This window comes from Microcaecilia unicolor, chromosome 6, assembly GCF_901765095.1.
Source record: "Microcaecilia unicolor chromosome 6, aMicUni1.1, whole genome shotgun sequence".
Taxonomy (NCBI): Eukaryota; Metazoa; Chordata; class Amphibia; order Gymnophiona; family Siphonopidae; genus Microcaecilia; species Microcaecilia unicolor.
In genome coordinates, this window is record NC_044036.1 from 17062380 (window position 1) to 17089065 (window position 26686).

Sequence of the window (26686 nt, forward strand, 5' to 3'; positions counted from 1 at the left end):
AGTGCAAACATTACCTGACCTAACCACCAGGAAGGCAGCAAATATGAGAAAAAAAAGCACAACTGTCACAGCAAAATATAGGGTCGAATATGTTAACCAGCAAAACTGGCACATTTGACACTAGTTCAAGATTGTACAAAAACCATGGTGAACATCCCGATACCTAGACTAGCACAGTAAGAGCATCAGTTCATGTGTGCACCAGCTAAGTGTGATGCAAATTAAAAAAGGCTGCCAGGAGTTTTTCGATTATATTACCAAAAGAAACTCAACCAAAATGACAACTTGGTTTTGGGGATTAAAGCCTCAAGTGAGCTTCCAAAAGCACCAGAATAAGAACAGATGCAAATATGCTTTCTACACAATGAAAGACCCAACTTAGGAAAACCGAGCAAAAAAAAAAAAGCATGCCATTTGTCAGTAACCAAGTTAACAAATTAGCTTAAGTAGTAATTTGGAAACCAAAGGAGAGACATCTGGTTTCACAGAAACCCACATTAACTTACCTGTAGCAGGTGTTCTGTGGACAGCAGGATAGGCAACATCTGGAACATATGTAGGAAATCCTTTCTAGCGGCCTTTGAAAGGCCCTCCCATACATGTGTGCAACTTCCATTTTGAGATGTTGTTGTGTGGGACATCCTCAATCTTTGTAGAAGACAACTATTGGGAAACAACTCCTAGCAGGTTATGTGAGGGCTTGTATCCTGCTGTCCAAAGAACACCTGCTTCAAGTAACCGACAACAAATATCAAGTCATACGTAATGGTCTCGGCAGCTACTGTCTGCCTTCAACAGAAGAAAGGAGAAAAATACAAAAGACACCACCAATGAGTGGAAATTAGCCCTATTCGGTTTTGATATTTGGAGGACACAATGGAAGTTAAGAAAATGGGCCGAAAAGGGAAGAAGTTGGAGTCTAAACTTCAATATTTTATTTATTTGGATTTATTTACTGCCTTTTGAAAGAATTCACTCAAGGTGGTTTACAGTAAGAATAAATCAAACATGAGCAATAGACAATTACAGCAGGAAAAAAACAAAATACGAAGTAAGGCATACTACTTACAATGCCAACACAATACCTCTCCCCTCTCCAGTCGGTTCAAAACTCTGCTGCCAGGGTCGCTTTACTCATACTACCCCTCTCCTCAAGTCGCTTCACTGGCTCCCAATCCGTTTTCGCATCCTGTTCAAACTTCTTCTACTAACCTATAAATGTATTCACTCTGCTGCTCCCCAGTATCTCTCCACACTCGTCCTTCCCTACACCCCTTCCCGTGCACTCCGCTCCATGGATAAATCCTTCTTATCTGTTCCCTTCTCCACTACTGCCAACTCCAGACTTCGCGCCTTCTGTCTCGCTGCACCCTACGCCTGGAATAAACTTCCTGAGCCCCTACGTCTTGCCCCATCCTTGGCCACCTTTAAATCTAGACTGAAAGCCCACCTCTTTAACATTGCTTTTGACTCGTAACCACTTGTAACCACTCGCCTCCACCTACCCTCCTCTCTTCCTTCCCGTTCACATTAATTGATTTGATTTGCTTACTTTATTTCTTGTCTATTAGATTGTAAGCTCTTTGAGCAGGGACTGTCTTTCTTCTATGTTTGTGCAGCGCTGTGTATGCCTTGTAGCGCTATAGAAATGCTAAATAGTAGTAGTAGTAGCAGGGTACAAGCAAAGATGGAACATATAGATGGGTTTGAGTAAAAGGAATTAGAAAATAAGGTGACTAATTTATCCAGAGCGGAGCACAAACACACAGAATAAAAAGCACAATCACAAACATACAATAAAAAAAAAAAATACAAATCAGATTACTATGCTGTGTCCTTACAACACTAAAGTCAGATCCTAGGCTGCATCAAAAAAAATGCTATTTTAACAGTTTTTTAAACAGTCCCAAATTCTTCTAGATTCTGAGGGAACCTGGGAACTCATTCTATCGGACCTGCTATAAAGAAAATCCTCCTCCTCGTGCATTCTAATCAGGAGAGTCGGAAATCAGGCACCTTAACGCAGTGCGACCCTCTAAGTGATGTATGAGGCTACCTGTAATACTCCAAAATACTCGTGTAGTGTTTTTGACCCTTGCAAACTAGAACAAGCTGCAGGGTGAATTTTAGAAGAAGTTGTGCACAGACAAAAAAAAAAAAAAAAGATTGCAACCCCCATTCCCTTCCTGTCAGTAAGGAAACAGACATGTTTATGTATTAACGTGTGATTAGTTGGGCAAGCAGAGGGAAAATGGGAATTGAGATTTTTCAAAGAGAGAGAAAACATCATGTGAAAGGAAGCTGTGCATTCATGTTTTCTGCCAATATGGCCAATGCAAAGGTCATGACTTAAGGCAAAATACTTTACAAAAAGCTTAGGCAGCCCTGTGTGAAGATACAACATTAAAAAAAAAAAAAAAACTATGAACGTGTAATGGGTTTTTAAGCCTGTAAAACTATTATTTCTTGACGTGTACTCTAGTTTGGTCAATAGGTGGTACATATTTAGGTTTAAAACTGTTACAGAGCACAGACTGTTCCTTCTTTAGTTAACAAAGATATGAGGTAACCTGCAGTGATGTGGCCAGTTACTTTTAAAACTTGTTGTTCTGGGCTCTGATTGGCCTGGAGCTCAATTAGCTAGGATGTACTGGCTTTTTCTCCAGTCTTAGCCATGGAGAAAAGAGAGAAGGATCTCTTTGCAGAGGCCCTGTGAAAAGTTATTTGATAACTTGTGAGCAGCTATATGCCCTAATCTCCCCAGGTACTATTTAGATATAGTTTAGTGTTACAATTGATCTATATTTGAGTAGAAAAGGTGCAAACAGTAACAGATAACTAAATGTTCTAATTTTTTCATGACAAACATTTTTAGTTTATTGCCTCTGCTTGTCTGGACTAAGAAACCTGGTGGCTTGTGTGTTGGGTCTGCGAGTGCTTTCTGGGAACTGTGGGACCACTGGGAGTGTGGCCTCCAGTAACCTAGAAATCACTGGGGATAACCTGAGAGCGGGAGACTTGCCCAGAGGCAGTTGGGACCTATTCGGTGGAAGGAGGGTGCTAGTGTAGAGCACAAGCGGCAGATGCAAGCGGACTAATAGCTTTAGCTGTAGAAATGCTTGGGGAGGGCTTTCCTCACATGCAAACTTAACATCTGCAAGGACATGCCATCCTGCTTATCCTCTTGAGTACACACCACATCCATGCATTAGTGAACAGTGATTTTCTACACAATCTATTAGAATGGGCCAGACAAGTAGCTTGATGTTAACAGCAGCAGGATAGGAACCAGAGGTCCCAGATTTAAATCCCTCAGCAGCTCCTTGTGGTACTGGACAAGCCAGCCAACCCTCCATTGCTATGGTATGAGCAGGGGTGGTGCTGGCAACCTCATCCCCATCTAGGGCCTGCTACTGAAAAGTCATGTTTGTGGAGTCTTAAGTCATTCTTGGCTTGAAGACAAGGATATAAGAGAGATTAGGGATGTGCAATCACTCAAAATGACATTTCCCATGTTTCATTCCATTTTTAACCTGAAACAGTTCAAACTGAAAAGACAGGAAAAAAACAAAAATTTTGGGTCCGCCATTAAGTCTGCACTATTAAAACAGTGCTCCAATATGAAAAAGACTGAATGAAATTCCATAACGAGACAGGAAAATAAAAATGAGTTTCTGTCCTGCACGCCTCTTATCTATAGATACTCGTAAATAAATCATTAATAAATTGTAACATTGATAGCTCCTTCTGCTTAGTTTCCTGGTCTTAAAAACGGCAGACATCTTTTGAAAAGGAATTGCTTTTCAAGCTTCTAGCCAGCATTACCAAAAAACACAGTGGAAAACTCAATTTAACTAGCTACGAAGGGTCTCAAGGTACAAGTCGAGTAACATTTTGTTTTCTCTGTCAAACAGAAGCATTATGACAAGAAGTAAAATGCTCAAGGCTCTCTGAAATCCTATGAGTAGGCTGCTTCAACCGTACAAAAGCGAGGGAAACTGCAAGTCTGGGAAGATCAAGGAAACGACAATACTATAATGTGCAGTATGGGCTGTATATCCACTTGGGTAACCTAATACTGAAAACACTGGAAAACAGCCGAACAGAAACTCAAAAGGGTCATATAAAAGACAAGTATCAGCAATGTCTTTTTCCTTTCTACTTATCAAATTTATTGGCAAAATAGGAGTGTACCCTCAGAAACCAAGGTCCCTGCCAAGGTCTATCAGAACACTTATCTATATTAGATTTTTGTGCCTGTGATCTTGTCTCTTTCATAGGGTACACTTCCCCCACAAATTTACAAAAAGGACTAATCATGTTGTAACTGATGTTTCAAAACATTACTGAGAATAAAATTTCCCAAGCTACAGCATAGCTTTAAAAAAAAAAAAAAAAAAAACTTAGCTTTTTTATAGCTGGCTTGGTACCCCACATTTCTACTTACTACTTAACATTTCTAGAGCGCTACTAGGGTTACGCAGCGCTGTACAATTTAACAAAGAGAGACAGTCCCTGCTCAAAGAGCTTACAATAGACAAGAGTGAGACAAATATAGGACAATCAAGCCATTGTGACATCACTGATTAGGCTGGCTCTTAGGCATTGGTGGAATGAGGCATTATGACATCACAATCTCAGCTCTGGTTAAATCACTGCTATATGTAATACTACTACTTAACATTTCTAGAGCGCTACTAGGGTTACGCAGCGCTGTACAATTTAACAGAGAGAGAGACAGTTCCTGCTCGAACAGCTTACAATCTAATAGACAAGTGAACGGTCGGTCCGATAGGGGCAGTCAAATTGGGGCAGTCTGGATTCACTGAACGATAAGGGTTAGGTGCCAAACGCAGCATTGAACAGGTGGGCTTTAAGCAAAGACTTGAAGACGGGCAGGGAGGGGGCTTGGCGTAAGGGCTCAGGAATGTTTCAAAACATTACTGAGAATAAAATTTCCCAAGCTTTTTTTTTTATAGCTGGCTTGGTACCCCCCTCCCTGCCCATCTTCAAGTCTTTGCTTAAAGCCCACCTCTTCAATGCTGCGTTCGGCACCTAATTCTTTCAGGAAATCCAGACTGCCCCAATCAGACTGACTGTTCACGTGTCCTTTAGATTGTAAGCTCTTTGAGCAGGGACTGTCCTTCCATGTTAAATTGTACAGCGCTGTGTAACCCTAGTAGCACTTTAGAAATGTTAAGTAGTAGTAGTATTTCAACTGGTGACTTTCAATCTTATTCAACGGGGCCCAGTTTTCCAGTGTTTTCAGTACAAGATCAAGGAAACCCAATGCAAATGATTTAGAATTGAATTTGTAATGTTTTTGATGCCTCACCAACTGATCAGTCTTCAACGAAGCAGAGGGGTAGCAGGAGATATTACAGCCGACATACAACTACACAGCCCAGTGGTTTAAGAGGGGAGCCCTATTCTGCGTCCATCCACCTACCTTTAAATGCCGAAGATGTATCTTTCACATAGGTGCTGCAGACTTGCTCCCTAGACCCTGACTTGGTAAGAACAGCATCGGACTTAATGCAACTGCTAAGCAAGATGGCCCACACCATCACAAGTTTATTAAAAAAAAAAAAAAAAAAAGGTGCAAAGCCTCCCTTGTCTCATATACACATTCCATGTGGGAAGATTATAGCCCTGCTATTAAGCCCAATTCTCCTTCAAGATGTTAAGTGCATATGTCCCAATCAGTCAGTACTGAAAAACTATTCACAAGTAATAGCGTCCTATTTCCATCCATCTTCCCAACTTTGTTTCCAGATATACAAGTGTCTTATAGGCCATCAGATTTGCTCATTGGCTATACTGTACCTCCTCGCAATTTCTCAAAGACGAGATAAAACCTTCTGTCATCTTCGAAAAATTCTATCAATTCCAGAATGTTCCTTGAGAAAAAAGAAAAGGCAAAATTTTAAAAAAAGGGACAAAAACTAGTCTACATGCTTGTAAGTACACATTTGTGGTAATTTTATCAAGTATTTTCTGCATGTAAAGCAAATTTTACACATGGAAAACATGGATGCTACTTACCTTTGGCTCGGAGGCAACTGCTCTAACCACTAGGCTACAGCTCCTTTTGTCTTGCTGCACCGTATGCCTGGAACAGACTTCCTGAGTCGGTACATCAAACTCCATCTCTGGCTGTATTCAAATCTAGGCTAAAAGCCTGCTTTTAACTCCTAATTCCTTGTCATAGTAACATACTAAATGACGGCAGAAAAAGACCTGCACGGTCCATCCAGTCTGCCCAAGAAGATAAACTCCTATGTGCTACTTTTTGTGTATATCTTACCATGATTTGTACCTGTCCTTTTCAGGGCACAGACCGTGTAACTCTGCCCAGCACTGTCCCCGCCTCCCACCACCGGCTCTGGCACAGACCGTATAAGTCTGCCCAGCACTATCCCCGCCTCCGGCTCTGCCACCAAATCTCGGCTAAGCTCCTTAGGATCCATTCCTTCTGAACAGGATTCCTTTATGTCACCTGTTCAGTATCCATGTCTGTTATCGTTCCCATCATAATTCCCTAATCACCTACCAGTTTTGTCTGTCTTGATTAGATAGTAAGCTCTATTGAGCAGGGACTTGTCTTACACGTTTAGTGTACAGCACTAGTAGTGCCATAGAAAGTGTTCAAGGACAGGAGGAATTGAATCCTCGTAGATGACCTCAGTGACAAAGTCCAGTGCAGGAAACGGTCCCCCAGCAACTCCTCTAGAAGCATTTGGGCTATCTTACCCTGCATGTTTACCATTCCCGCCAGCTGCTGTCGTACAGGACCTCCGTCTATTACTAGCTAAAGCAGAGGGCCATAACCCAGTCAGGTTCTCCAATGAATATACATGCGAATTGAATACAATGGAGGGGGTGGAATATCTTTCATTGATGCTTTTGTAGATGGGGATATTGAAGTTCTGTTTGATGTGATGCGCGCTGTATTCTTGACTTGAGATTCATAAAACTTTTTTTAAAATTGCATACAATGGAGGCAGTGTATGCAAATAATATCCTGCATATTCATTGGGGAAATCCTGAAAACTTGACACTGCAGAAGGTAAGTAGCAAGCCCTGTATAAAATGAACTAAAGGCTGTACATCCAGATGTGTTTTTATTCTATAAGATAAACTCCAAATGCACTAAGGTGATCCTTATTGAGTTGGTCTTGAGATCTGCTTTTGATCAATGTAGAAGGTATTCAAGCAGTTTGTATAGACCATGTGAAGGGATCTACAGCCTCACTTACACATCTGACAACCTCACCCGCACTTAGTAAAATCCTTCCCGGCAAATAGTGTCTGTGCAACTCTAGGGAAGACAATATCAACCTCAACATCCAAGTGCAAGAGCTGAAAACTATGCTGGGATCAATGTGCCCAATTCTTGCATGATCATTGCTGGAAAGCACTCCAGCCTTATAGAACTTCTGATGGAAAGAGACAGAAGTGGGAACCATAGCTGTCTTGGCCAATAAGAGCTACAAATCATGGTTCCTTAAATCTTGCTTTTGAGCTTCAGAATAGTCTTTGCTGTGGGGGTAAAGGAGGATAGATGTACAGAAGAACCTTGCCCCAATGCAGGAGGAAGGCATCCTGAGCTAATCTGCTACAAGACCCTAGTCTGGGGAAAAAATGAGAAACTTTGTTTAACAGCGTTGGAAATATCAAAGGGGAACACTGCTTCCATGAGATCCTGTAGACAATTTCTGTCCACTATCTACTAGTGGGGCCAAAGGACTCAATTCAGTTTGGCTGCCAGGACATTATCTTTGCCCACCAAATATGGGTTCTGAGGTACATCTTAAGGCATTGGTGTCAAGATGTCTTTCAGTCAGGATATATTGAGTATCAGCTGGATCATCCTTCTCAACATGGATGAAGCTGCAGCATAACATCAAGTGAAGCAGCGCTTCATCCATTCATTGAAGGCTACCATTGACAAAGGTATGGGAGCATCATAGTAAGAGTAGCCACATCATCCCGAATATTGGAACCAGGGACTCTGATCTGTGGAGGTTAATCACACCTTCTGATTGCATGGAGGACAACTGGTTCTCATGTTGAGGGTGCTTTGGGGACACTAATAACCTCAGAGCTGTGCTTTGGTAAGAAGCAAAATGTTGAAACCTCAGCCTCCATTGGATGGCCTGCACTGTGTTCCCTCCACTTGGAGATCTAATCCTTCCTCTTCTTCAGGTGGGAATCAGACAATTAACGCTCCCAATGCTGAAGCTTGATGTTGACATCCAGCATCTAATGCAGCTTCTGGACCCATAGAGACTGATGTATCAACATCAAGAAAAGCTTTCCTCCGCGTTTCTATATCAGGAATTCCTCCAACATCTGAGCAGATAATACAAGGAGGTACTCATGGCCAGCTACCAAGCACTGTAGGCACCATGAGTGGGCATCTATGAATATGGTCCTGTTGCACCGGGAACCCTTTGTGAAGTTCCTAGTCTCGGCTGAACATTCTAGGAAGACGTGCTTACTGTAGCTAAGAATTTTCAAGCACCATTATGACCTCATATACAAGTTTCTTTAAATTAGTCCCTATTTTATCAATATGTAACATCTTTGCTTACATCCTATATTAAAATGTTTTACTACATATTGCTGACACTAATGTAGCATACTATGCCATACTTTATATTGTAATATTTATATTTTTACTGCTAATTGTCTATTGCTTATATTTGACTTATTCTTGCTATACACTGCCTTGAGTGAATTCCTTCAAAAAAGGTGGTAAATAAATCCTAATAAAATTTAATTTCATCTGGAAATAGTGAAATCAAGTAACTATGGTAACAACCTGGCCACAAGCTAAAGCCAAAAAAAAGTGTCTTACACTGAGCTGCTTAAAAAATTCAGAAAAAAAAAAAACCTAATGAACTACTGGGTAGGATGTGAAAGACCACGTGACAGCAACAGAACTTAGATATTTCGTAAAAATAAGTTGAGGCAGCTAGGTAACAATGTGGGGGTGGAGGAGTGGCCTAGTGGTTAGGGTGGTGGACTTTGGTCCTGGGGAACTGAGGAACCGAGTTCGATTCGCGGCACAGGCAGCTCCTTGTGACTCTGGGCAAGTCACTTAACCCTCCACTGCCCGCCGCATTGAGCCTGCCATGAGTGGGGAAAGCACGGGGTACAAATGTAACAAAAAAAAAACAAAACAAAACAGGGCCAATCAGTTCTGTGGAAGATTAAACTACATAAGTACATAAGTATTGCCATACCGAGAAAGACCAAAGGTCCATCAAGCCCAGCATCCTGTTTCCAACAGTGACCAATCCAGGTCACAAATACCTGGCAAGATCCCAAAAATGTACAAAACATTTTATACTGCTTAGCCCAGAAAATGAAACTCATTCCAGAACTGGACAAAATCGAACTCTCGATACTTGATTGCTTAATTTACTCCGTCACTAATGAACTTTAATACAATACCATTTTGTATTTCTCAATCCGGAAATGGCAATCGCCATTACGGCATTATGTAAGCCGCATTGAGCCTGCAAATAGGTGGGAAAATGTGGGATACAAATGCAATAAATACATTTTATTTGCATTCACTCTTCCAAACTAATCTCCCCCTCACATCAGAATAAGCTTACAGTAAAAATTTGAGATTTCACCTCCATGTGCCATTCCCTCTCCCAGTACTGGATGATCTACTGTACTGCAAAGCACATTGTAATTGAACAAACAGAAACAGCTTTAAGTCCCTAGAATGCAACTATATCCTTGCAAAGGCTAAACAGCCCATTTCTCTAAACATATTTCCCCAAGGTCTCAGTAGTTAGTGCCAGAAGTAGTAAGCACAAAATTTAAGTTTATCAAGAATAACTATTTGCAGCTTTTGGTCTTAAGCTACAAGCACAGCCAGCTCTATCTCCACACAGTCTTAAAGGACACACAAAACCCAACATCTTACTGTCAGAGCCAGCAGCGTACAAGACTTGAGGTGGCAGAGTCAAGGTGTTAAAGAAGGGACGCTAAGTTTAAGAGCTGGGCTGAGGTCTGCTTCACCTTTGTTTCCTAAATTTAAAAAATGAAGTTTGTTCCTTTACTACCATCCTTCCCAGTTTTGGTTTTTTTGGATGCAAAAAGACCCTGCAACCTTTCCTTAAAAGTAATTGATCAAACAGATCTGAATAAATGAAAATTTGGACTACTGCAATAGTTTGTATTGTTTTGCATTGTCTACCTTGCTGTCCCCATTTACATGTTCTGCAGAATACCGCAGACAGATTTTTTTTTTTTTAAACTAAAAATCAAAAGATAGTCAAGCAACTCCTTGCCTGGTTCAACTGCATTGGCTTCCAGTAAAGGCCAGATTATGTTTTAAGCTAGACTGTCTGGTCTATAAAATATCGGGATGGCTGTAGTCCTGACTATTTAGTAAGATTTGCTTTTCCATCTGCTTCAGTTTTACTTTACATCAGGAATGACCTGTCTTCTCTATTTTCCTTTGTTAGTTTTGCCAATAGAACTTCCTTAAATCAAGCAGTTGTGTTCTTTACCTGTTTCTCTTAAAATGTCAGCAACATATTTGAGCTTTCGTAACCATTTGAAAACTTTTCCGAAATTCTACCTTTTATTTTAGTCAGCTTTCATTTATTAGTTTGTATCCTGCTTTGAACCACTAGTTTGGGAGTTTGCAGGTTTTAAGAATCACAATACTTAGAGAACTTTAAAGAGATTATGTAGCTACTAGTAAAAAAGGCCCGTTTCTGACACAAATGAAACGGGCGCTAGCAAGGTTTTCCTCGGAGTGTGTATGTTTGGGAGAGTGTATGTGAGAGTGACTGTTTGAGAGTCAGAGTGAAAGTGTGAGTGTGTGAGAGAGAGAGTGAGTCTGGGTGTGAGTGTGTTTGTGAGAGAGTGTGTGTGTGAGAATGAGAGTGTGTGCAAGTGTGTATGTGAGACACAGTGTGAGAGAGAGTGTGTGTGTGGGCGAGAGAGAGAGTGTGTGTGAGACACAGATTCTCTGTTTGAGTGAGTGTATGAGACCAAGCGAGTGTGTGAGTGACTGTGTGGCACATAGAGAGTGAATGTGATACAGTGTGAGACAGAGTGTGTGAGAGTGAGAGTCAGAAAGACATTGTATATCAGAGAGAGAGTGTGAGCCGTGCCCTCCCAATCCATGGCCATCTGTCCCCTGGCCCCTCCATTCATCCTTTTCCAGCAATTCCCCTCTCTCCCTGAGCCCTGCCCTCCCAATCAATGCCCATCCATGCTCCTCTGTCCCCTGCCCCCCTCCATTCATCCCTTTCCAGCAATTCCCCTCTCTCCCTGAGCCCTGCCCTCCCAATCCATGGCCATCCATATTTCTCTGTCACCTGGCCCCTCCATTCATCCCTATCCAGCAATTGCCCTCTCTCCCTGAGGCCTGCCCTGCAATCCATATCCATCCATGCCCATCTGTCCCCTCTATTCATCCCTAGCCAGCAATTTCCCTCTCTCCCTGAGTCCTGCCCTCCCAATCCATGGCCACCCATGCTCCTCTGTCCCCTGCCCCCTCCATTCATCCATTTCCAGCAATTCCCCTCTCTCCCTGAGCCCTGCCCTCGCAATCCATACCCATCCATGCTCCTCTATCCCCTGTCGCCTCCATTCATCCTTTTCCAGCAAGTCCCCTCTCTCCCTTCCATCCATGCTCCTCTCTATCCCATGTCCCAGCCTGGCCCGCCCTCTTCTCTCCCCCCCCCCCTTCGCATCCATGCATCGTTTTGTTTTTCTTCTTTTTCAATTTACCTCCGTGGCGTTTCCGGCAGCGAAGCGTCAGGGAAGGAGGCGGCGCTCCCGACGTCTAGCTTTCCCTTCGCTGTGTTCCGCCTTATTTTGAAGGCGGAACACAGCGAAGGGAAGGCTAGACGTCGGGAGCGCCGCCTCCTTCCCTGACGTTTCGCTTCCGGATTTGTTTGTTTTGTCGCGAGGGCGGGGCAGAGACGGCTGGCTGGCTTGAAGGGAGGCTTCACACCACGAATCCACGAACCCTTCAGCCTCAGCCTGGGAGTGACGTCAGATGGCTTCATAGAACGTTGTCCTCATTAGAACGTTCACGGTGCGTTTTATTATATTAGATTTAGTTTATTCAGTATGTCTTCATATAAAGTATGCTTTTTCCTTTTTATTCTTTTAAAGTATCACTTAAAGTATCGCTTATGTTTGAATTAATGTTTTTGCATTTAATTTACAACTATGAAGCTCTTCACAATATTTTAATACTAGGACCCCTGATGTAGGCACTTGCCGAAACATGGCCATGTTGGGTCAACAAAATTTGTTAACCAGTGTGGCTCTAGTGACATTATCCCCTTGGCAGTGTCTGCTGTTTGCTGAAAATGAAAAAGGAACCCATGACTACTAGTCACAGAGCACCTTTCTGTCTAAGAATCACAGAATTAAACCTTTACTGGGGCATACAGCACCAAGGACTTAAGGCTCCCATTGTGCAAATGAGACAAAGGAAAACCAGGCAATTGAAATATCTGAGAAAATGGAAGCTATGAAGCATAAAATACTATAGCTTTTGATTTTTTTTTTTAATTAACGAGGCTCAGGGACAATTAGTAAATGGGTTAGACACTGGCTGAAAAGGGACTATAGGGTCACTATCTTTCTAGGAGACAAACTGCAATTATAAACAGGACCGACATTATGTCGCCTTCTTGTATAAAAGCCCTTTCATAATCAAATCTCATCCGAGTTAAGAGGATAAATACTAGCCCCATTATACATAGTAATAGGCAGGTGCTATATTGCATCCCAGTCTCACGGATGTCAAAGAGAGGATGTCCAACTTAGGTCTTGAATGAGGTATTTGAGACTATTTAATCCCTGCAAATGACCATGGGAACAAGGAGCCTATTTCAAATGTTCTGGATATGATATGGGTCAATTTTTCAGCAGAGATCCAACAGATAGATAGATCAGCCTGGAGTTACGACTGTCAGTGAGTGAAGTGATAAAAGTGGCAGTTTACAGCCATCAGCTGAGGCATCTTCCACCTCCCACCCACCCCCCCCAATCAGTGCAGTTATTGAATTTCTGTACTTATCCATAACCACTAGGATATATCTTAAGAGTGGGCGTTACAGCACAGTGATCTGATAATAATCTGACAAGTGACAGAGGCATTTGATGCCCACTTTAATCCAGGGGAAAGCCTTTGGTGGGATCTAGATGAATGTCCAGTGGCAGAAATAGGCCTCCAACAGCAGCTCTTCAGATCTATGCATCAAGCGCAGTCACCGAGATGTGCATGGCAAGTCACATGATGCACAACCATAGTGCTAATACTGAGCACTTAGCCACTGCTGTGTGTCAGGGACACATGTGCTGCAGATAAATTTATTTGTATCCCACATTTTCCCACCTATTTGCAGGCTCAATGTGGCTTACATAGTACCGTAGTGGCGTTCACCAGTTCCGGTCTGAATACAAAGTGTGCACAAATACAAGGTGCGATTGTGGTAGAGTGGGGATCATATAGAGTAGATACATTGAGGGAACATTAGGTAGGAAGAGGGAGAGTTGAGGTGAATCCATTGCCTTCTTGGTGTTGTGTAGCTGGTACTCTTGTTACGTTGGGTCGGTGGGGTATGCTTTTTAGGAACAGGTTCGTTTTTAGTTTTTTCCGGAACTTTAGGTGGTCGTACGTTGTTTTTACTATTTTTGGTAGTGCGTTTCATTAGTTGTGCGCTTAAGTAGGAGAAGCTGGATGCATATGTTGATTTGTATTTGAGTCCTTTGTTGTTTGGTGGCCCAGTACAATGCTTCTGGTTGTTCAGTGTGACTGCATTGTTAGCCAACGACACCAAGACGTCACTGGCGGAAGAAGAGGGATCACGACGTGCGTCCTCCCTGCCCATTTTCAAGTCCTTACTCAAGGCCCATCTCTTCTCTCTTGCTTTTGGCGCCTACCCACATTCCCCATTCCCGATACATACACTGACTACATAGCTTATTACCTTTAGATTGTAAGCTCTCTTGAGCAGGGACTGTCCTTCCCCTTGTCTAAACTTGTACAGCGCTGCGTAACCCTGGCAGCGCTATAGAAATGCTAAGTAGTAGTAGTAGTAGTCTTTGGGGTTCTACATGGAATGTTGCTACTCTTTGAGATTCTGCATGCAATCTTGTCACTCTTTAGGATTCCAGAACCTTGCTGTTCTTTGGAGTTCTACATGGAATGTTGCTACTATTAGAGATTCTGCATGCAATCTTGTCACTCTTTAGGATTCCAGAACCTTGCTATTCTTTGGGGTTCTACATGGAACGTTGCTATTCTTTAGGATTCCAGAATCTTGCCCATTTTCAAGTCCTTACTCAAAGCCCATCTCTTCTCCCTTGCTTTTGGCGCCTAACCACCTTCCCCACTCATGATACCTACACTGACTACATAGCTTATTACCTTTAGATTGTAAGCTCTCTAGAGCAGGGACTGTCCTTCCCCTTGTCTAAACTTGTACAGCGCTGTGTAACCCTGGCAGCGCTATAGAAATGCTAAGTAGCAGTAGTAGTAGTCTTTGGGGTTCTACATGGAATGTTGCTACTCTTTGAGATTCTGCATGGAATCTTGTCACTCTTTAGGATTCCAGAATCTTGCTATTCTTTGGGGTTCTACATGGAACGTTGCTATTCTTTAGGATTCCAGAATCTTGCCCATTTTCAAGTCCTTACTCAAAGCCCATCTCTTCTCCCTTGCTTTTGGCGCCTAACCACCTTCCCCACTCATGATACCTACCCTGACTACATAGTTTGTTACCTTTAGATTGTAAGCTCTCTTGAGCAGGGACTGTCCTTCCCCATGTTTAAACTTGTACAGCGCTGCGTAACCCTGGCAGCGCTATAGAAATGCTAAGTAGTAGTAGTAGTAGTAGTCTTTGGGGTTCTACATGGAATGTTGCTACTCTTTGAGATTCTGCATGGAATCTTGTCCCTCTTTAGGATTCCAGAATCTTGCTATTCTTTGGGGTTCTACATGGAACGTTGCTATTCTTTAGGATTCCAGAATCTTGCCCATTTTCAAGTCCTTACTCAAAGCCCATCTCTTCTCCCTTGCTTTTGGCGCCTAACCACCTTCCCCACTCATGATACCTACACTGACTACATAGTTTGTTACCTTTAGATTGTAAGCTCTCTTGAGCAGGGACTGTCCTTCCCCATGTTTAAACTTGTACAGCGCTGCGTAACCCTGGCAGCGCTATAGAAATGCTAAGTAGTAGTAGGGATCAATTGTTGCTGTGCTTGTTTCACTGTAGTTACCGCAAGTCGGCTTTAATGACAATAAGGGCAGCAACTCATTCACAGCAGCTCCAGCAAACTGGAGACAGTTCAAGGTCAACAGGGCCTGCATCAGCTCAAGAGGGTACAGGACAAAGACACTGATCTCGACCCACAGAGCAACTCCTGCTTTCTGGTTTTCAGACAGCAGACACTCGACTTGCTCTGGTGCTTTTAGGATTGGACTCACCTGACAACGAAAGACTTTCAAGCCATCACTATAGATACAGCAAAAGTACCACACACGTATTTTTCAAGTAATCTGTTTATTGGAAAAGCTAACCATACAGAGACATCCATTAAGATAGGATACTTACACTTCACCTTCAGACAGAAAAGGTTCTTTTTTTCACTCAGACTGATGAAATTATGGACATTTTACCAGCAGCAGTAATGAACACTAAATCAATCCTAACGATATTAGCAAGTAGGTTATAGCTAAATAGTATAGCAAATTAACCCTTTTGCCTACCAATTGCTATACAAGTTTTGTTGTTATCTTGGGCAAGTCACTTAACCCTCCATTGCCTTAGGAAAAATACCTCTGTATCCGAATGTACACTGCTTTGATAGCTTTTGAGCTTGCAAGCGGTATATAAGAAATTGAAAAATAAGGTAGGCAACAAGACAATGGGACTTCTATACACCACTAGGAGTGGCCTAGTGGTTAGGGTGGTGGACTTTGGGCCTGAGGAACTGAGCTTGATTCCCACTTCAGGCACAGGCAGCTCCTTGTGACTCTGGGCAAGTCACTTAACCCTCCATTGCCCCATGTAAGCCGCATTGAGCCTGCCATGAGTGGGAAAGCGCAGGGTACAAATGTAACAAAAATAAAATAGATACTATTGGACATTCTACATGGAATGTTGCTACTATTGGAGATTCTACATGGAATGTTGCTATTCCACTAGCAACATTCCATGTAGAAGGCTGCGTAGGCTTCTGTTTCTGTGAGTCTGACGTGTCAGACTCACAGAAGCAGAAGCTTGCGCGGCCACATTGGTGATCTGCAAGGGCCGACTTCTACATGGAATGTTGCTAGTGGAATAGCAACATTCCATGTAGAATCTCAAATAGTAGCAACAGTGGAGGAGTGGCCTAGTGGTTAGGGTGGTGGACTTTGGTCCTGGGGAACTGAGTTGGATTCCCACTTCAGGCACAGGCAGCTCCTTGTGACTCTGGGCAAGTCACTTAACCCTCCATTGCCCCATGTAAGCCGCATTGAGCCTGCCATGAGTGGGAAAGCGCAGGGTACAAATGTAACAAAAATAAAATAGATACTATTGGACATTCTACATGGAATGTTGCTACTATTGGAGATTCTACATGGAATGTTGCTATTCCACTAGCAACATTCCATGTAGAAGGCTGCGTAGGCTTCTGTTTCTGTGAGTCTGACGTGTCAGACTCACAGAAGCAGAAGCTTGCGCGGCCACATTGGTGATCTGCAAGGGCCGACTTCTACATGGAATGTTGCTAGTGGAATAGCAACATTCCATGTAGAATCTCAAATAGTAGCAACAGTGGAGGAGTGGCCTAGTGGTTAGGGTGGTGGACTTTGGTCCTGGGGAACTGAGTTGGATTCCCACTTCAGGCACAGGCAGCTCCTTGTGACTCTGGGCAAGTCACTTAACCCTCCATTGCCCCATGTAAGCCGCATTGAGCCTGCCATGAGTGGGAAAGCACAGGGTACAAATGTAACAAAAAAAATAAAATAAAACTGCTAGGACTGAGGAGTTTTACAATATTCCCTGCATAAGCAGCTGATCATAAAGCAACTCCTCCCCTTACACATTAAGCTATTCATCTTTAGCATATCGTGACAAAACTCAAGGGCTGGCCAAAGCACTAGGTGAATAGGCAGTCGCCTAGGGCACACCCTAGCACCACAAGTGAGCAAGCTGACCATCCTCTAATGCTATTCTGCGGCGTGCCCAGTTACCAAGGTACAAAATGCAGTTGGCAGGAGGACATGTATGCCCCCCCCCTCTTCCCCATGTCCACTGTTACTAAGCTGCTGCTGGGTACCCAATATGTCTCTCTAGAGGAGGAAGATATTGACAGGAATGTGGAACTAGCCCTGACTGTGCGTGAGAGCTGCTAACAGTTTTCTATCAAGGGCAGCCTGGAAAGCAGAAGCAGGCAACAAAGCCGAGCCCCAAAACCTCAGGGCAGCCAGTAAGTAGCAGGGAAGAGACAGAAAATGTCTGGAAAAGAGGTGGCTGAGGAGCTGATGGCACCCAAGAGGGAGCTGCCAGGGCCTTCTGCAAATTACAAATTAAATCCATCCCTAATCGAGATACTGGGCAAGCAATCGGGCTGTAATTTGTAATAAACATCTGGATAACTTTTGGGAACAATGCAACTTAATGAACTGAGCGATATGCTTTTTTTGTAATGCATTTTTGGCTCTACTACTGAACTGAATGGTTAGGAAATCGTGTCAAACGAATCTCATTGAATTCTTTGACTGGATGACTGGAGAATTGAATCAAGGACGTGCTATGGACGTAATCTACTTAGATTTCAGCAAAGCTTTAGACACGGTTCCCCACAGGAGGCTCTTGAATAAACTGGACAGGCTGAAGATAGGACCTGAAGTGGTGAACTGGATTAGGAACTGGTTGACGGACAGAAACCAGAGGGTGGTGGTGAATGGAATTCGCTCGGAGGGGAAGGTGAGTAGTGGAGTGCCTCAGGGATCAGTGTTGAGACCAATTCTGTTCAATATATTTGTGAGTGACATTTTCTAAGAGTTAGATGGTAAAGTTTGCCTTTTTGCGGACAATATTAAGATTTGTAACAGAGTGGACACCGGGAAGGGAGTGGAAAACATGAAAAAGGATCTGCGGAAACTAGAAGAATGGTCTAAGGTTTGGCAATTAAAATTCAATGTGAAGAAATGCAAAGTGATGTACTTAGGGAGCAGAAATCCACGGGAGAAGTATGTGCTAGGTGGGGAGAGTCTGATAGTTACGGACGGGGAGAGGGATCTTGGGGTGATAGTATCTGAGGATCTGAAGGTGACGAAACAGTGTGACAAGGTGGTGGCCGTAGCCAGAAGGTTGTTAGGCTGTATAAAGAGAGGTGTGACCAGCAGAAGAAAGGGGGTGTTGATGCCCCTGTATAAGTCGTTGGTGAGGCCCCACCTGGAGTATTGTGTTCAGTTCTGGAGGCCGTACCTTGCTAAGGATGTAAAAAGAATTGAAGCGGTGCAAAGAAAAGCTACGAGAATGGTATGGGATTTGCGTTACAAGACGTATGAGGAAAGACTTGCTGAACTAAACATGTATACTCTGGAGGAAAGGAGAAACAGGGGTGATATGATACCGACGTTCAAATATTTGAAAGGTATTAATCCGCAAACTAACCTTTTCTGTAGATGGGAAGGCGGTAGAACTAGAGGACATGATATGAGAGTGAAGGGGGGCAGACTCAAGAAAAATGTCAGGAAGTATTTTTTCACGGAGAGAGTGGTCGATACTTGGAATGCCCTCCCGCGGGAGGTGGTGGAGATGAAAACAGTAACGGAATTCAAGCATGTGTGGGATAAACATAAAGGAATCCTGTGCAGAAGGAATGGATCCTCAGAAGCTTAGCCGAGATTGGGAGGCGGGGCAGGTGTTTGGGTGGTGGGGCTAGTTCTGGGCAAGACTTCTACGGTCTGTGTCCTGAAAATGGCAGATACAAATCAAGGTAAGGTATACACAAGTAGCAGCACATATGAGTTTATCTTGGGCAGACTAGATGGACTGTGCAGGTCTTTTTCTGCCATCATCTACTATGTTACTATGCCTACAGGAGCGGCTTCTGGGCTTACCAAAGAGCCACTGTAGTCAAAGGAAACTGGGCTCCGACAGCCACACACAAAGAATCAGCCAGCATTTAACTTTACCCAGGTAAATAGTCTATTTTCAAATGGGGTAGGCAAACAGCTTTTGGAAACTATGAGGAAAAAAAAGTTTTGAATACTGAATGGTATGATGCCATTTATCAAAATTGAACTATTCCACAAATTAGCTAAAACTAAAATAAAAAAAAGTTATAGAAACTGTACATACTCCCAATATATAGATAAATCAAGTGACTCAATGTTGTGTTTCAAAAATTTTTTTTTTAATTTTCTGGATTTTCAATTGTTTATTACAAGGAAGAAAAAGCCTCAGCCGTCAAAGGTAATGCCATAGGCTGGGCATAATTAATACGACCCACTTCAATTTCACAAGCCAGGCTCCTTATGACTAAAACCAAACATCGGCTAAAAAAAATCTCCAAAATTATTTTAATTTGAAACTTTAATCCTGATCAATATAAATGTTATTTCCAAAAGTGAATTCAGTCACTGTTCAAAATCTTTACTGCCAATCAATTGTTAAATCAGACAGAATATTTTAAAGAAGCACTTAAGCTTCCGTTCTACACGATCTCAACAAGGACCCGTTTCATCCGCACAGGCTTCTTCAGGGGATACTTCTCTTTAAACAAGAAGCACACTATCGTTCATCTGACATGCCATTTATGCAATTTTACAGAATCGTTCTGGGGCTATGGTGTTGGCATGACCCTGTGTTTAATAATCAGGTTGTGAATGTTATCCTAGTACCAGCCTTGAGCAACACTAGTGCAGCTCTAATAGCTGCTGGTTGTAAACGGTCTCCACATCAAGAAAGGAAGAAAGTTATTTAAAGCAGAGGGAAGAGATTTGATTTTCGCTCTAAATTTCTAGAAATATGTTTAAGTAGAGGAGTGTGGTAGCCGTGTTAGTCCTCTCTTAAGGTTATCAATAGAAATCAAACAAAATAAAACATGGAAAAGAAAATAAGATGATACCTTTTTTATTGGACATAACTTAATACATTTCTTGATTAGCTTTCGGAAATAAGCAAATGTGCTAGCTGACAGTGTATATAAGTGAAAACATTCAAGCATTACTATGACAGTCTGACAGGGTGGGAGGATGGGGGTGGGTAGGAGGTATGCATGGGAACATCAAAGCATATCATTGATATTCTAACAGGATGGGTGTGGATAGGTGAGGGGTGGGGTGATCAACAAAGAAATACAGCTTTATGGTTTATAATGGGCTAGGAACCCCAGATCCTTGTTAAGTCCTTTCTGTTGGGTGTTAAAATATTCAATCATTCTGACTTCAAAGGTCTTACGTTCTTGTATGGTTTTAAAGTTACCTTTATATACACTGTCAGCTAACACATTTGCTTATTTCCGATCTGAGGAAGAAGGGCAACCTTCGAAAGCTAATCAAGAAATGTATTAAGTTATGTCCAATAAAAAAAGGTATCATCTTATTTTCTTTTCCATGTTTTATTTTGTTTGATTTCTATTGATAGAAATATGTTTAAATTTTGCCAACCAAGTCAGCAGGAAAGTGGTCCTATTTAATGCTATCTAGAAATGAAGCAATTCAATCTCTATATACATCCACTAGACTACACTAATCAGCTCAAATGCATACAGTAGGTGCCCAAAGGAAGGCATATCGTCATGCTGCAAGATACGGTTGAAGATTCCCAGAACTTGAGGGTTCAGAACATGGAATGTAAATGAAATGGATTTACAGTCCACCAACTCCCAACAGGGAAGAAAGCGGAGTTCACTCAGAGAAAGAAACAGCAAATAAATTGCAAAACACTTTAAAAGTCTTCAACTCCTTTTGAAAAAGGAGTAAGAACTACTAAGTTTCCAAGCGGATTCAAAATACCACTTGGAGGAGAATCTGTCAAAGCAGTTTACAATTTCAAGAAAATAAGCTACAATAAAAATGGAAAAAGGTAAATCTTGGAGCGGTAGAGGTTAATTTTTTTTCAAAGCACTTACTTACAAAGTTACTTGGAGGGGTATTTTCTCTATGATGTCTAAGTCTGGGGCGTAAATGTGAGAAAAGATCCACCGGCAAGTGGAAAACTCAAGCACCCCACGGTAAAAACAAAAATGTATAAAGAGTGGGAGTACGACCAGATGGCCAGTTGTGGGTGGGCATGGAATTCACCCCCCCCCCCCCCCCACACGTTTGCTCCTCTCTCCACCCCTCCCCTGCCCACAAACCCCAAATATTAAATACTTAAGCTGGCAGGGATCTCCAAACCCTGCCAGCTGAAGATTTCCTCCTCCTCCTCATGCAGCCAGCACTCTTCCAAATGGCAGCCAGCAGCACTTGCTTCAAATTGATGCTGCTGCCCGCAGGCCGTGCATGCTCAGTGCTTTTGCATGTGCGAAAACTGAGCATGTGCAGAAGGGCCAGTCTCAGCCTCAGTTCAAGGCAAGTGCTGCTGGCTGACATTTGGAAGAGTGGGGACAACCCAAGGACAGAAAATCTTCAGCTGGCAAGGTTTGGGGATCCCCACCAGCAAGTGTCACAATTTTTGGTGGGCCTCAGTCCAAAATGGGTGGGCCCCAGCCCACCCAGGCCCACCTGTGGCTACGCCACTGGTCTGAGTCCAACTCTGGACATCCAAAATCAGACTAGCAAAGGTGGTCATTTCTGTAAAAAGGAAAACATTTTTTTTTAAATACTGTTTCCAACTAGGTTTTGTGCTTTTTCCTTTTAGGGGGGGGGGGGGGGGGGGGGGGTTGTGTTTTTACTATTTAAAAAAAAAAAAAAAAAAACAAGTGAAAAACGTAGAAAAATCAAGTCATGTAGGAGGGGCCAGCAGACTGGTCCCCCAGAAATCCTAGGCAAACAATGGGGCGCCCTAGGGGGCAATGCAATACTCTTCAAATAAATGCCCCCATGTACACATCTCACTGTTGCTCCCTTATCTCATCTGCTGAGCCCCCCCCCCCCCCAAAAAAAAAAAAAAAAAAACCATTACAATAGCCCTTATGGGTGAAATGAGAACCTATATGTGGGTAAAGTAGGGTTTGTGTGAGTTTGGGAGGGCTCACACTTTCCACAAGTGTTAACAGGTAGGGGGAGGTATGAGCCTGGGTCCACCTGACTACAATGCACTGCACCCACCACTAGATTACTCTAGGGACCTGATGCTGCTCTGAAAGACCAGAGTATAAACATCTGAGACTGACAGAGGCTGCTAAGTAATGTTTATCAAAAATTTTTTTTGGGGGGGTGGGAGGGGGTTATCCTCGATTACCTCAACTGGTTGTCTGGTCATTTAGGGCATTTTTTGTGCCTTGTTCTAAAAACATGTCTAGCTCAAAAAGTCCAAGCTTTAGTAGTGAACTGTTTTGTTCCATTATGGCTGAAAAACATGCAAGTGTTAGAAAAGCCAAAATCCCGCCCTTAACGCACACCCCCGACATGCCTCCTTGAGATATGGACACACTGCAAATGAACAGCACAGAAAAATGGGTTTCGAAAATACCCATTTGGCTGTTTTTGTGAGAAAAACACCCAAATGCTGCTTTATGCCACTTTTAGACTTTTTCTTTCAAAAACAAGCCCCATAGTAACCTATGGAACTTTAAGACTAAGTGCTTTGAAAATGAGCCCCAAAGGGTAGTATAGTTACCCCTTTGGTAAAGACCACCAGGCATTCACAGCCTGATAAACTGAACTGTTCAAATTTTTCTTTTGTAGTGAACTCCCTATAAAGAAAAAGTAAATTAAACATGTTCTCAAGTGGAGGAGTGGCCTAGTGGTTAGGGTGGTGGACTTTGGTCCTGGGGAACTGAGGAACTGAGCGCTACAAGGCGTACGCAGCGCTGCGTACGCCTTGTAGCGCTATAGAAATGCTAAATAGTAGTAGTAGTAGTAGATTCCCGGCACAGGCAGCTCCTTGTGACTCTGGGCAAGTCACTTAACCCTCCATTGCCCACCGCATTGAGCCTGCCATGAGTGGGAAAGCGCGGGGTACAAATGTAACAAAAATAAATAAAATAGTTCCTCAAGACCGAATATGGGAAATGAGAACAAAATCAACTAAAAATGCTGGACTTGTGCCTTCAAAAAAAGGGTCACACAAACTTGAACAGGCTACCAATACAGTGATTAAAGCACTCTTCCTCCAGCCAGGCTCAAGCTCGTTCCTCTTCCTCTCTAATGTCCCGCCCTCATGGAAACAGGAAATTGCATCTAAGGGAGGTAGGACACTGGAATGGGAGGAGAGGAAGAGGAAGGGGCTTGAGCCTGGCCAGAGGCAGAGTGCTTTAATCAATTCCTCTCAGCAGCTGATGCACACAATTTGGAGGACCCAGGTAGGGAGTGTGGAGGAAAAGCTGGACCTGCCTAGGAGGGAGGGGGAAGGAAGCTGGAGATATAATGGACCTATACGATGGGGAGTGGAATAGAGACATGCTGAAACTGGGATTTAGGGAGGAATGGAGATAGAAGCGGGACCTGCGATATACTACATTCCTCCCAAACTGTAAATACCTCATCTTCCAATGTATACAATTAAGTGTTCCCCACTTCAAGAAGAGTAATTGTCAGTTGATTCAAAATCAGATCTACATAAGTGTCCCAAAATGTTTGTTATGCAAAGATTTTGGAGTAATCCAGATTTAGTGGTACATTGTTAAGTCTGAGTATTATCATCATATAGACTACTTGAAAATATAGACTTGCATGGGAATGGGGTCCACAGGAATCCCTCTGGTGCTGCAGGGTTCCCGTGGGGATGGAAGCTGCACCTGTACCAGCCTCTCACCTACCCAAGTACCAAGTTCTTTGAGTGCCTCCTCCTCCTCCTCGCTTTAACAGCACATCAGCCTTCCAGGCTGATGTGCAGGCCTCAGCTCTGACACAGGCACACGCAGTGCCAGCAAATCAGACGAGTCTCCCATGTGCACACCAGATTGTTCCAACTTATGTCCCTTCAACTGCAGTGCTGTGGCTCGAACCCAGAGAGCCGATCAGACTTTTTTTTTTTTTTTTTTAAAGGTACTATTAAATTCTTGCAGGGATGGGTGGGGACGAGTTAGATTAGTCCCTGTGCAACTCTACTTGAAAGCTTATTCATTTCCAGTTCAGTACAAACTATCTCGTTCTACCCAAGTTGTCATTACTCAGTTCTGAATTCTTTAACTCTTGTACGTCTCTGTCCTTTCCTTACAGAAGCACAAAAAGCAAGATAAATTCAGCAGGCACAGGAAAGCACATACGACATTTTCCCTATGCTTTTCCCGTGTCCCGTTCCCCTTCCTCCAATGTTCATCTACCCCTTGCTCATACCTCTCCTATTCCCCTCACTCTTCCCATCTCTACCTATCTCTTCTATTTTTCTAATACGATTAACCTATATTTTCTCTTTCAATATTCTGTAAGCCGCATTGAACCTGCTTTGAGTGGGAAAGTGCGGGGTACAAATGTAATAATAAATAGAATAAATTACAGCATCAACTTACTTGTTGCCTTGGCACTGGTACAAAGTTTCTACTTCTCTAAACACTCGAAATCGGCTATAGCTGGTTTTCTTCTCAATTATCTATTCAATAAAGTAAGAAAAGGAAAAAAAAAATAAGTGAAACCTGTATTGAGTAGAGAAGTATTTTCATTTAAAAAAAAACAAAAAAAAACTTATGTCAAATCACAGAAGCAATACTGGAGTGCCAAGCCATGAGAAGTTATATAGAAAATGGATGTTTAATTTTAACTTAAAATATATTGATACAACAAAATTGCTTCTGTTAGATAATCTTGACACTTTACAATCGGCCACCATATGTATAAGTTATCTGAAATTAGAATTCTGGGTATACTTATCAATCTAACATTTGATTCCCAGATTAATAGTTTGGTCGGGAAATTTGTTTGAGAAACCAGACCTATACACTTTTTTTTTTTTTAACCAAAAATTTAGACTATTGGTTCAGGCACTTGTGTTGTCGCATTGTTTGCAGGGGCTGTTCTAAGCAGTTGGTGAAGAAATTACAATCAGTGCAGAACACTGCACTTTGATCTTCTTACTGAAAATACGATAGCATCTGTTACTACAAATCATTGCAGTGGTTGCCAGTTGAAGCTAGGACACAAAACAAGCTTTAATGTATCCTTTATTTGGATTGGCCCCAGACTATATGAAAGGACAGGTTATGAGTGGAGGAGTGGCCTAGTGGTTAGAGCGCCGGTCTTGCAATCCAGAGGTGGCCGGTTCAAATCCCACTGTTGCTCCTTGTGATCTTGGGCAAGTCACTTAACCCTCCATTGCCTCAGGTACAAACTTAGATTGTGAGCCCTCCTGGGACAGAGAAATAGCCAGTGTACCTGAATGTAACTCACCTTGAGCTACAGCTGAAAAAGGTGTGAGCAAAATCCAACAAAAATACTGGTTTACTAGTCTTACTGCGGAGAATTAGACATGTGTCAAAGTTTTACAGACTGCAGTCAATTACACGGCTTTTAGGAGAAGGATTAAAACTCTTATTCTACAAGTGTGACTCATCCAGTTCAGGGATACGCCAGTTGGGATGCTTTAATTATGAAAATGATTTTCTTCACCAAGCTCTATTTTAGGTATGTTTATCAGATTATGTAATTCCCAAACTTGTTCTGGTTATCTTTCATTGTAACCTGCTTGGAACTGAATAGGTACAAGCGGGTAAATTATTTTTTATTATTAAATCAATATTTAGCTACATCTGACTAGACGACTGAAGAGAAACTTGTGGGTCTCAAAAAGATACTTACCTGTAGCTGGTGTTCTACGAGGACAGCCATTTACTGTCACATCTGGCCAACTGTCATCCACATCGCCCAATGTGGAGCTTAAGAACATGTACAGCGTCCCCTCCTGCCCACCGTGAGAGCACAGGACCATCAGTACAATAGTATAGCATGCCAAATATAATAATTCCTAGTATACTGTTTGCTTACCACCACACATCTTTTAAGTTCAGAGAGCATAGCCAATCGTTTTCCTGAATCATGGGGAGATGGGTGTGTCCAGGAACGCCATCCTGAACTTTTCTTTGACCAGGAATTCGTTCAGGGCCTTTAGGTCAAGGATGGGACACATGCCCGCTGTTTTCTTGGGCACAAGGAAGTACCTGGAATAGAATCCCAGTCCTTCTTCCCCTGGTGGAACAGCTCAACTGCATGGGCCTCTAGAAGGGCAAGAGTTCCTCTACAAGTACCTGCTTGTGCCGAGAACTGAAGATGCTCTTGGTGAGCAATTTGGTGATGGGTGCCAATGCAGGGCATAAAACAATTTGAAGAACCCACTGGTCAGAAGTTACAAGGGGCCATCTTTCTTGAAAAAAATTTTTTTCAACCTCTCCCGACCAGAAGGTCATCCAGGACTGTTACCTTTACTGTGGCTATGCTCTACTGGAACCAATCAAAAGCTCATCCCCAGCTTTCCCCAGCACGTGGCATCCACCAACCTCTGCTGGACTGCTAGGTCCAAGTCAGAAACAAACACAGCCATGAGAGTCTGCACATCACAATACTCTGGGCAGAGATCCTGGA

The 26686-nt window shown here is 42.7% G+C and overlaps 1 protein-coding gene across 3 annotated transcripts in view; it reads right to left on the reverse strand.

The window, feature by feature from the left end:
- Window positions 1–26686, reverse strand: part of MKNK1 (MAPK interacting serine/threonine kinase 1) — a 193556-nt gene that overhangs the window by 128663 nt on the left and 38207 nt on the right. For all 3 annotated transcript variants that reach the window (XM_030207029.1, XM_030207027.1, XM_030207028.1), the window contains exons 5-6: window positions 24625–24704; window positions 5827–5900 (exon numbers count right to left, since the gene is read on the reverse strand). In XM_030207029.1, the coding sequence (XP_030062889.1) occupies window positions 5827–5900; window positions 24625–24704 (154 nt within the window). The remainder of the gene's footprint in view (window positions 1–5826; window positions 5901–24624; window positions 24705–26686) is intronic.